The sequence below is a fragment of the Rhinolophus hipposideros genome (assembly GCF_964194185.1).
Source record: "Rhinolophus hipposideros genome assembly, chromosome: 8".
In the NCBI taxonomy this organism is placed as follows: domain Eukaryota; kingdom Metazoa; phylum Chordata; class Mammalia; order Chiroptera; family Rhinolophidae; genus Rhinolophus; species Rhinolophus hipposideros.
This window is the reverse complement of record NC_138054.1, coordinates 78,874,574-78,886,793: the sequence shown is the minus strand read 5'-3', so window position 1 is coordinate 78,886,793 and position 12,220 is coordinate 78,874,574. Positions and strand designations below refer to the sequence as shown.

General features: G+C 41.7%; 1 protein-coding gene across 1 annotated transcript in view; it reads left to right on the top strand.

Moving 5' to 3' along the window:
* Positions 1-877: 877 nt before the first annotated feature.
* CLIC4 (chloride intracellular channel 4) overlaps positions 878-12,220 on the top strand; it is a 66,781-nt gene continuing 55,438 nt past the window's right edge. The window contains exon 1 of the mRNA XM_081057098.1: positions 878-1,148. Coding sequence (XP_080913224.1) covers positions 1,077-1,148 — 72 coding nt within the window. The 5' untranslated portion in view covers positions 878-1,076. The remainder of the gene's footprint in view (positions 1,149-12,220) is intronic.

The following is a 12,220-nucleotide window of genomic DNA, read 5'->3' as shown; positions in this document are numbered from 1 at the left end:
TAAGGACTTCTACATGAAAATTGTTCTGGGGCTTGTTAAAATGTGATTTTCTCTCTTCTCTAGAGGAGAAGCAGATAATTAGATAAAGCAGGTCTGGGTGTAGCACCCAGGTGAATCCGACCCACACTGAAGTTTGCCAGGCAGGAGAAACAGCATGGACAATGGTTCGGGAGTCCGTCGTAACCTGCAGACCCTGGGGTTGCAATTCAAGACTAGGCTCTGGGAGCAGAGGGATTCTGTCCCTATTGTTTATCACAGGGGGCCTGGAACACAGTAGGGCCTCGTAAATATGTGTCAATAGGCCGCCTCCCGAAATAGAAGTAACAGGAGAGTTAAGGGAAAAACGAAGATGTCAGAGGAGGACAAAAATGCTTTTTTAAGGGGATGAAAACTTTCCAAAAAGTTGTCCTGGAAAAGGAAGCTCAGTCTACCAGGGGGAGGAGGGAAAGTGGCCGCTTCGGAAAGGGCGATAAATCCTGGGAGCTGAAGCTGGGAAGAGGGCCGACAGCACCTTCCCGCCTCCCCAGGACGGCTGAAGGTGTGAGGTCACCTGGCACAACGCCAGCAGCAGCTGCGTGGCCTCGCCAGCGCTGTGGCGGGAGGCTGTGTCAGGCTCGGGTTCCGGGGGGATTTTCCCTTCCGCCCTCGGGAGGCGAGGCGAGGCTCAGAGTCCCGCAGGCTGCCCGAGCCAAGGCCACGCCCCCGAACCTGGGCCACGCCCTAGTAGCTGCCTCCAGGCGGTCGGTCCTCCCCCCGCGCCCTAGGCCACGCCCCCGAGGTCCGGTCGTCCTATTTCATCCCGAGAGTTCCGAGACGCCGGGGCTTGGCCCCGCCCGCAATGAGGCCCCGCCCCGGGCCCCGCCCCGGGCCCCGCCCCGGGGTTTGAAGCGGCTCGGGCTGCGGCCGCCTCAGAATCGCGCGCGAGGCGTGGGGTGGTGCTGAAGAGTCGCGGCTGAGGTGAGCTCGACTCCCGGACTGTCCAGGGAAGCGCAGCGCGGCGGGAGCCCGCACCCGAGCAGCCCCGGAGCAGACGCTGCCTCCGCTACCACCGTCTGTGTAGCCCAGCCGCGCTGGCCATGGCGTTGTCGATGCCGCTGAACGGGCTGAAGGAGGAGGACAAAGAGCCCATCATCGAGCTCTTCGTGAAGGTGAGCGCTCGCCGGCCGTCCCGCCCCGCCCCGCCGGGCGCCCGGCGCTCGCGGGCCGCTGGGGGCGGCGTCCCTGGGCGCGCGCGGGCCGCTCCTTAGCCCGGCGCCCCCGCGCGGCGCCCGGCACCTGGGACGGAGGGGAGAGCTGCTCCCGCGCCCCCGGCCCATTGTCTCGGGCCCGCCCGCGCCCTCCGGTCGCCGAGGCCTGTGGAGGGAGCCGGGGTGGGACCGGGACCCCCGGAAGCCAGCGCTCGGGGCGGCGGTCACCGCCTGTCGCCGCGCAGGCTCCGGCGGACGCCAGACTGTGGTCCCGCGCCGGGTTGGGAAGAGCTGTCGCGCCTCGGAGTGTCCCGGGCCCCGCGTGGGGGGGCCTGTCACCCCCGGCCCCTCCTGCCCTGTAGCCCTTCACGCGCACCCTCAGCCGGGGAGCTGCGGTCTCGAGCCGGCGGTGAAATGATGAGCCGAACTGCTTCCAGCGCTGTTTGAAAGGACGTTTCTGTCCCTGTGCGGTGACAGTGTAACTTTACTTTTCGATGCAATCGTCATTTTTTCTTTTTTCTTTTTTCTTTCTTTTTTTTTTTTTAAAAAAAGAGCAGCCATTCCTCGGCTCCCGGAAAAGCCCGAGATTCCCCACTTGGGTTTTCCTGCCTTGGGTGTTGTAGCACCATCTGGTTTTCTCGTTTCTCGAGCGCGGAGTGTCGTGTATGATGCAACGTTTTGGCTGCTCCCCGAGGCAGCAAGAGGGTGTGCGCCCTTTTGTTTAAGGAGAGGGAGCGGAGGAAAGGATTCCTCACTTGCTGGTGCCCGAGAGGCTTGGTTTCCCCCTCGGGCCTCCCCAGGCTCTATATCCGGGAACCACCGTACTTACCGCTGCTTCCCCTGCTCCTTTCCTTTTCTCTTTAACATTTGCCATTTTAGCGAAGGACAGAGAGTAGAAGCTGCGAACAGCTGCATCCGCACTGCCGCCTCCAGAACTTGTTAAACACCCTCGAGGTTCTCTTCGTCGCGGACTTCAGCGGGCGCCTTCGAAACGAGGCTCCGACGTGGGACGTTCACAGAAACCCAGAACAGCCTCGTTCGGCGGTCCCTGGGGTTTTACTTTCAAGACGGGAAGACATGGAAGGGTGTGTTTGAGGCGGGGAGGGCCGATCGGCGAGAGATGTAACCAGTGCCTGTTTTAGGGTTTCCTTTCAGTTACCGGTTTTAGAGACACTGTGGTCCACGGAACTGAAATACGAGACTCGTAGAACCCCCCAGAACCTCTTCGAAGAGTCTCAGTTCCTTTTGGCGGCAGATACAGTAACCGAGGTCCAGGGAATCGAGGAAGGAAGCTGGGATACGGGGAAGGAAGAGGAGAGGAAGGCAGCGTGGAGAAGGGCAAAGGGTGGATCGGAGGTTGGTAGTGAAAATGTTTCACTGAGGCGGGCAGAGGAAGGCACTTCCATAAACTCAGAAACAGTACAGCTACTAAAACTCTAAAAGAAACGACAACAGGATACTTAATGGTGAAACTTGAGAAGTAGCATTAAATTTAGGATCTGATAAGGATACTGTCGGTCGTGGTTTCTTTTCTGTATCGTCCTGGAGGTCCCAGCCAATACAATAAGAGAAGAAAAAATGAAGAGTGTGAATTAGGGAGGAAGAGATCTATGCTTAATGCTCTGATTACTATTAATTTAACCCTTAAATTAGGAGAGGGGGGTGGTGCCTTGTTTCCCAAGTTTGAATCACTTGCATACCCCCTCCTAGTTTTACATATTTGTGTTAGATCGATATTTTTATTTACTAATTACAACTCGCTTTTTTTTTTTAAAAACAGCTTAACTTAAGCAATATTATCTGTGAAACTATGGATTAGATATAGTGATTATACTTCTTATAATTATAACAAAAAGCAAATGTTTGTGAGCCAGCTTAAAACCTCCTGCTTACCACTAGTTGTAAGCTTTTCTAATGGGCTTTGGTGACAGAGAACCAGGGTTCAAGTCACAGTTGTTTACTCACTGGCTGGCTTACCCTGGGCAAGTTGCTTTTCCTCTCTGAGACTTAATTTCCTAGTTTGTGAAGTAAGAGGTGAAATGTTTTCTGCTGCCCTGTGATTCAGCATAGGCAGAACTTTGTTCTGATACAAACCAGGATAGTTGTTTCAAAGGGGAAAAAAAAGGGCCAGGTACATTGTGGTAAAGAGTATTTTTCATTTCTTCTCAAAGCCTGTGTGTGGGAAATGCAAATGGGGGAAAATACCCCTGTAAATACAGTTATTTTGAAAGCAGTGAGGGGGCAGAGATGGGTTGTCCAGCGTGGTGTACATTATTCTGTCAAAAGCTTTCTGTAGCAGAAAACTATTATCTGCACTTGAAGCACATGAGTGTAAAAAGATACTGCGTTTAGGTATCTTTAAATTTAAGAGAAAACGGCTAGGGCCTTTCCAACTGGTGTGACTGGACTCAAAGCTACCTTTCCTTCCTTGTCAGTATTGTTTTTGGAATTATTTGCCCAGGAGTCCAGTGACTCCCCATCACCTGTATAACAGTAGTTGTCCATTTTTGTACGTTTGTTTACCCCAACACTGAGAGGTTAGGACACCCTCCGAATAGTAAAAGAGGCTTACAAAGGCAGTTGTCCTCAACAGTGGGGATGCCCACTTCCCCCACACTGGAGACCTGGTAGATGGATATATTTTGATAACACCAGCCCCACTTGAGAACCACCAAGCAATAGGGTGAAGTTCAAATCCTTTAGCAAGGGCATGAGGTTTTGCCCTTGACCACTGCCTGGGTTTCTAATCCAATTTGTCCACTTATTAATTGTGTGTTCCAAGACACATTATTTAAACCTTTCTGTGTCTCATCTGCATAGTTGGGATATTAATAGACCAACCTCATGGGATTAAATTAGTTAATATATGATATGTGGAATGTAATAAGCTTAGAACAGTGTCTAATACACAGTAGACAAATAAATGCTAATTGTGTCATTTTGTATGTACATATTTATATGCAGATCCCCCTACTAGATAGTAAGTTCCTTGAGGGTAAGGTCTGTATTCTGAGTGCCTGGAGTATAAGAGAGTATTGGATGATTGAAATGAGATTGTTTCCTCCTCCTTTCTGAGTATTTTGGTGCCAATATATGTGTCTGCCATGTTTTGGAATTGGGAACTAGTGTACTTAGATCCTGATGATCCGAGTCTCAAACCTTGGTCCTTTGTTTAACTTTGCCTAGCTTCCAAAACTCCATGTGGTTTTGTCTACCCACCCTTCCCCCCCCCCCCATTATTTAGTACTTTTAGACTTTTCATGTGTCTTATATAATTTCTACCAATATTTCTTTTTGGTTATGTTCAGAATTTGGAAACCAAGATTTCTGTATTGGGTAAAAGTAAATATTAACTGCTGAACCACAAAATGGGAGAAGTTGAGAAGAGACTGGATTTTTGGATTTTTCTTTTGCTTGTATAAGCCCAACTCCTAGGGACACTGCTGTGTCCCCCACTCCCATTAGTAGCTTTGGTATTATGTGATGCTATTTCTGATCTTTTTTAGGAAGAGTCTTTTTGCAGAGTTTACTTTTATTGGCTGGAATTTAATCTTGTTGGTGTGCCATTGTGAGTTGAGACAATCACTGTTGGTAACAGTCACTAAGCTGCTGGGATTGGGGTGTTGGTCGTAAAAAAAATAATCTTGTCCAGAGTGGCTTAACAGATAAGAATTTTTATTTTAAAACAGATAAGCAGTTTTATTTTACTATAAGACAGGATATAATATAATGTAATATAGTATAATACCAGGTCTTATATTAATTTTTGCTCCAAAAGACACATTAGAGCTGATTGTCCAGCTAGGTCTTATTTTCAGGGAAACAGGATAGGAGGCACATCTCTCTAAAGGGCCCCAGCTTTGAAGTTTACCTGTCACTTCCTTTCATACTCCACTGTAGAGAACTTAAATCACATGGTTTCATCAAACTGCAAGGAGTACTGGGAAATGTGATCTAGCCATAATAGTGCTTGGTAATGGCTGTGTGTGAGGTCAGAGGGATAGTGGATGGAGGGAGGGGGTTGACACAGTGTGAGGGATATAAATGATAAACGTCTAACTATTACTTTGTTTTGTGCACCTAAAACTAATAAAAAGAAAAAAAGAAATAGTGCTTGGCACACAGTATTTGTTGTTGATAATAGTATATCATTCTTAAATATGGGCTTCAGTAATCAGATTCAGGGGATTCTGTAAATCCTTGAAATTACATAAAATATTGTATGTGAGTCTTTTTTTCTGCACATTCCTAATCCAAGGGTTAAGAACCACTGTTCTAACAAAGTAAATGGTGGCATTCTGATCGTCAAGCATAGTTTGTATAAGCAAGGTATAGCAGAAATGTTTGGGCCAGATGATCATTAAAGTCACTTCCATCTATTATTTGTGACTTAAAGCATTTACTGCCATGAACCAAGTGCCTAGTACTCAGTTAAGTACTATGGACAATATAGAAATTATTAAACATTTCCTATCTTTAAATTTGTAAATTTTATGGGAAAGAAAACAAGAGCATCAACAATAGGACACATGCTTAAGGAGTCAAAGTGTGGGTCACATTAAGTTGGGCTGTGAGTTACGGGGAAAGATGGAAGTAGGCTTGAACTTGATTTTGAAAAAGTGGGTGAAATAAATGGATTGGGAATAGCCAAGAATGGGAATGTTAGTTGTGACATCATTTATAAACTCCTTACACAAGAAACAATAGGTAGATTGATACTTTTGAATGAAGAGGAAACCAGGAATGATTCAAATCCATAGTGCCAGGGAGACAAGTTATTTAAAAGTAAAGCCTGAGGCTTTTAAAACCTAACTTAGGTTTTTGCTAATACACACTTTTCCTAGCTTTGTTTGTTCTCCCAACACTTCCCTGTTTTTTGGATTGCTGTCTATTCAACAGCTTCCCAGTGGCATTTGGGAAAACTCTTAGCTGTTTTGTCAGTATAAAGTGTTTTGTTTCAAGGGCAGGTTCAACCTCCTCTTTTTAAACAACACACACAAATGACATGAATTTTCTATAGGAAATGATGCTGTTCTAAATTGAACAAAAACTAACTCAATATCCAAACAGTGTTACGTTGGATGTAATTGGTTTGCCATTTATTTGAGGTTTCCAGAGGGGAAAATACAGGAGATAGAAATGAATGTAAAAATGTGGAGTTAATGGGAACTCTGTTCTTGCTGTTTTGAGCTGTTCCTCAAGATCTAACAGTGCTATTCTTGGCAAAGGCCAAGGTGATAATTTTGGTTAAATGTAAAAATCTGAGAGAAAGGGACCCAAAATGGCGAAGAAACAGACTTCTGAGCCAAGAGGACTGAACACATGAGAAGCCTAACACAGTATGAATAAGAGTAGAAAAGAGGCAATGGGGAGGACATTCCTGTCACTAAAAGTCAAGTTTGGTTTGGAAGGATGTTTACAGCGATGCCTAGAATCCAGTTAAAGGATGATGAGCAGGGCTTTCCCATTTCCTGTTTCATTAGCGCTGTGGAGCCTCAGTGTTCTGGTGTCTCCAGAATAGGAAATTAGTGAGTCCATAAAAGGGAAATGTGTTAGGCAGGATGGGAAGTGTGATTAAGACAAGAATTAAGATTTCAATCAAGTAAGGGAGTAAGTTAGGATAGGTTTGCCCACTTTAGAGGCTGTTACAGAGAATGGAAAGGGTGTTTCTGAAGGAAAATAACATTTAGGTCATGATTACAAACCATCCCAAATGTGATTTAACACAAATCTAAATTTAATTCCGGGCCTCAGTTTGTGAATTCTCTTGGAACTTTTAATCCTGTTGTCTTTGAGATGTGGCTTTTATCCTTCAGTGGTCAATACCAAGTATTGGTACAAGGAATATTAATCAGCCTTATTTGGTTTGTATTATTTTCCTTTATTTAAAATATAAAACCAGGAGACTGTGTTAATCTAAATTTATGAAAATAACAACTTAATGTTGGTAAGTGAGACTACTTTTGACAGTTATGCCAAAGATGGACTAGGAGTATCTTAAATTTTAATGTTAATATTTTGAAGAAGTAACAATATTAGAACCAGGGTCAAGTTCATCATGTATATATTTTGTTTCATAGTTTTTTGTTTTTGTTTTTTTTGCTTTTCTTGAAGCTGAATACAGTGTGATTGTAAGCAAGGGGTAGAAAAGGTTTTCTTCCTTTTCTCTGTAATAAAATTATTACTTCCAACTTTACATGTGAAATAATTCATTCCTATTTGAAAAGGATTTAGTTTTCATTATAATAGAGTTGTGAAAATGTCAATCATTTGTAATAATTTAAGTATTGAAAATTTCTACCATGCAGCATAACTACATATTGGTATGTGTAAGAGAATAAAACGGGAGTCGAGCAAACATTGGAGAATACAATATCAAACAATTAGGTGAAAGCTAAGCTAATTAAGAACTTCTAAGGATATGTAAGTTCTATGAATGTTTTCCTCTTTTATCAACCAGTTACGTTATTTTGGATGTGGAAACCAGGAGGTAGATTACTAGGGTGAAAGTTCATTAAAAACTAAAGACAACCAAATTAGTCTGTTGTGCTACTTAGGTAAATGGATAGACTAATCAAGAGAAAAAGAAGGTGGTTAGACTTAACTGAAATTTTGGCCTTGAGTGTACATATGTCCAAGACTCAATTGAAAATTTTTCAAAGACATAGACTTATGAAGAGGTGAAATTTTATATTGATGTTCTAGGTTATAGCATATTTTAGTATATGTGCTGCCGAAGCGAGCACGGTTATAGCATATTTTAATTAACCCAGGAATCTAAAATTTGGTTTAAAAAATGTTTAGGACTTGTTTATTCTTCATTAAATCATGTCACAACTGTTGCTAGCCATTAATAACAGACTTCATTTACATTTTGTAATTGTCAGCAGGACCCTTGATTGCAAATATACTTTAAAAAAAAATGACTTAGCATAAGAAGTAGCTAACCTTAGTCAGTTTTAGTTTAAATATTGGTCCTAAATTTGAAAAGTAATTTCATTTCCTTTCTGCTTCCTAGTATAGTCATTTGTATATGTTATGCTCTTTTAAAAATGTTTTTTCAATTATAAAAGCTGTACATGTTTACTGTTAAACAACTTAAAAAACAGAAAAGCACAAATAAAATAAAAATCACATATAACCCTTCCTTCTAAATAGCTGCTGTTACTATTTTGTTATATGTCCTCTTTTCTTTTATAAACTTGCATGAATTATTGATCGGAGTTTATTTGTAATAGTTAATATTCTTTATGACAACAGAATACTTGGATGAATGAAAAATGAAGCCCAATCTAATATGTAACATGTATTAAGTGAATTGGTTTAAAGAAAATTTATTTAGTTTTTATCAAAGAAACTTATATTGTATCTGGATGTATCTTCCTAAACGGCACTAAAAGAACATTTACCCTGTTTGATCTTTGCTGGAAGAAAGCAAACTTTTATGTTGTGAAATATGCCAACACCTGGAATTGCTCAGAGCATAGATATTGATTAAATGGTTTGAAGGTACACCCTCCCTTTGTGCTCAGAAAAATCTGTTTTGAAAACCAAGTTTTTTTTGGTGTTAATTTTCCCCTGGAATATCTATGTAGTAGGTAAAATATGCCCATTTTATAGTTGGAGGATAGAAGATACAATTTTTGCCTGGAACACTTGGGTGCAGTATAGGGATCATAATAGAAGCAAACCTTAATTGAATACTTCCTGTGCCCTGAGTGCTGGAGAGAGAAAGAAATAAGAACAGGTCCCTTGTCTTCAAGGAGCTCAAAATAGCCTAATGGACAGTCAGAGGTTGAGTAGATGAGCCATGGTATATGATGGCTTTTATACAGTGACTTTTTGTCTGGTGTACTTTTTAAAATCCAGTTGAATTAAGACCTTAAGAAATGATTTATGGGGCAATCTAAATTGAATAATTGACTTAGAAATGAGTGAAATGTTTACATTGTATGCTAAAAGATGAGGGGTAGTTTGTATTACTGAATTTACTACTAAGTGTTTAAAGAAACTTTTATCTTTTCCCTCAGTAATTAGTTGTGCTTTATTCTATAATTTTAATTTATCTAAAGTAAAACTGATACTTCTTGCCTCAAATTTTAAGTGGATCCTCCTTTCTCTACTTGTTTATTGAATTTTCAAGATACGAACTTCTTGATCTGGCATTCAGATCATGATCCCAGTTTGTGTTTCCAGTCTTCTTTTTTTTCAAAATTCAAGTTTATTGGGGTGACAATTGTTAATAAAGTTACATAGATTTTGTGTGTACAGTTCTGTAATACATCATCTATATATCACATTGTTTGTTCACCACCCAGAGTCAGTTCTCTTTCCATCACCATATATTGGATCCCCCTTACCCTCTGGTAACCACTAAACTATTGTCTGTGTCTGTGAGTTTTTGTTTCTTCATTTGTTTGTCTTGTTCTTTTGTTGTTTTCAGTTTTATATACCACATATCAGTAAAATCATGTAGTTCTTGACTTTTTCTATCTGACCTTATTTCGCTCAGCAGAATAATCTCAAGATCCATCCATGTTGTTGCAAATAGTGTTTCCAGTCTTATCCCCTACTGCAGCTGCAGATTTACCTCAGATTCTAGCTAGATTGGTCCTGAACATGCCCTGTACTTCTCTGAATTCGTGAAAGATTTTTGCTGGTATTTCCTTCATTTGACATATTTTTGGCTTCTTTAACCTCTCCTCCTGCCTCCAATTTCTGCCTGCCGGAATAATATTTGTTCTTCTTTCATGCAATCATTTAACAGACCTTGAGGCACTGGTCTGGTGGCTTGGATACATCAGTGAACATTATGGCATTCATCTTAGTTGGGGGAGGCAAACAATAAGTGTATGCCTACTCCTGATAAGTGCTATGGAGAAAAATGAAGTAAGGTAAGGAGCGGAGAGAATGATAGGGGTGGTTTCTATTTAACAGGGCATTCCGGTAGCTTTATAGAGAACAGCATGTAGGAAGTCAATGGCAGAAGCAGGGAGACTAAGGTTATTTAGTAATTCAGGCAAGAGATGATGGTGGTTGGACGAAGGTGAGTAGTCTGATTCTGGATATATTTCTGAGGTAGAGATAACAGGATTTCCTGACGGGTTGACGTGGAATGTGAGAGAAACAAATCAAAGGTGATTCCAAGATTTTTGTTCTAAACAACCAGAGTGGTGGATTGTCATTAACTGACATGGGAAGGCTGGGAAGAACGAGTTTTGATGGGGAGGAGATCAGAAGTTTTATTTTTACCATGTTAAATTTGAATGTGATAATAATACCTCCTGGAACCTATTGTTTAGCGGGAGAGGCTTATGTTAAAGAAATACACAAAGACAATATATAATTATATTAAGGACAAGAACAAGGCGTCTTGATAAAGAATGACAGGAAACTCAATTTAGATGGAAGCTCTGGGGGCTTCTCTGAGAAATGGCATGTAGGATGACTTGTAATTACTAGCTTGAGGAGGTAGAGCATTCCAGGATGGAGTAATCAGCACATGTAAAGGCTGGACATAAATTCAAATTGAGAGTGTGACTGGAATAGAGAGAACAAAAATGAGGTGTAGAGTGAGGAATAGGTGGGCGACAAGGAGGACATACAAAGAGGTCCTTGTATGTCATGTGAATTTTACCCTTAGTACGAAGAGTAGTTCTCAACAGGGTTTAAGCAAGTTAGTGTTTGGTTCGGTTTGCATTTTAAGGTGAGTAGTCTGGCCATTCTGGAAAATGAATTGAAGAGAGGTAAGAGTGGAAGCAAGGAAAACTAATTGGAGGCCATTGCAATTAAGAAAGATGATGGTGGCTTGGATTAGGGTGATGATGGAGAGAAGATTTGAGTTAAATTTTGGAGGTGGAGTCCCTAGGAAGATATTGAAGAAGGAGTTGTGTAAGAGAGAGGTGTGAGAAATGACTTGGGTTTCTAATTAGAATCGTTGGTTGATAAAGGTGCCTTTTATTGCTGTGGAGGGGGAGCAGACAATGTTCAGTTTTTGACGATTGTCATGTCAAGTGGAGATGCTTGTTAGAAAATTAGATATACAGATCCGATGCTCAGAAAGAAGTCTAGGTAGGGTAGAGAAATTTGGGAGTTGATCGATCGATCTTGGTATTTAAAGTGTGTGAGATCATAAGGCGGATGAGCGAAGAGTAGGGAAAATGCCCAGGACCAAGTTCTGAGGAACTTTCAACAGTTAGGGGTTGGGTAATGGAAGAGAAACTGGAAAAGGAGAACAGGGAGTAATTATAATAGAGCAATAGTGGGAAGAGGAAAACTACAAGAATGAGGTACCAACGAAGCTAGAAGAAGGTTTTAAGAAGAAGAGTGATCATTTGTGTAAAGATGAGTATCTATTTGATTTATCAGCCTGGAAGACAGTGGTAACCTTACTAGTAACAGCTTTGGTAGAGTGGTGTTGGGGAAGCAATAAAAGGGTGGGTGGAAGAGTGAATAGGAAGTCAGAGTAGAGTCAACATTTCAAGCCAACTCTAACAGGAAACTTGGCTAGTTAGAAGAGACAGGTTGGTAGCTGGAAGGGCATACATGTCAAGGGAAGGCATTTTTAAAAAACGTATGAGGCATAAGAGCTATAATGTTGGAAGGAACACTACACCATCATGTTAGAGGGGAAAATACTTCCCACAAGTCACCATAATTCACTGACTGGAGGCCTTTTTCATTACTAAGAAGATCTGGTTTGTGTATATTTAGAATTGATGCTTAGTCCTACTGACTTATTTTTTTGTTGTATTTCCCAAATGCAGAAGATAAATACATAGAAGAGTATTTCATACTTCATTGAAATAATATAAACATTTATGGGGGCTTGGTATGTGCCAGGCACTGTGGTAAACTAAACTGCATTGCTGGTATTAACTCGTTTGATTGTCTAATAAACTGTTTGCTGAAGGAGTATACAGAAGCGTTTTTTTTTTTTCTTGTACAGGGTTGATTCCAGAGGAGGCTAGTGGGAAAGAAGAAATAAAATATATACTTGGGAGAAACAAATGCTTATTAAATTCACAGAAATA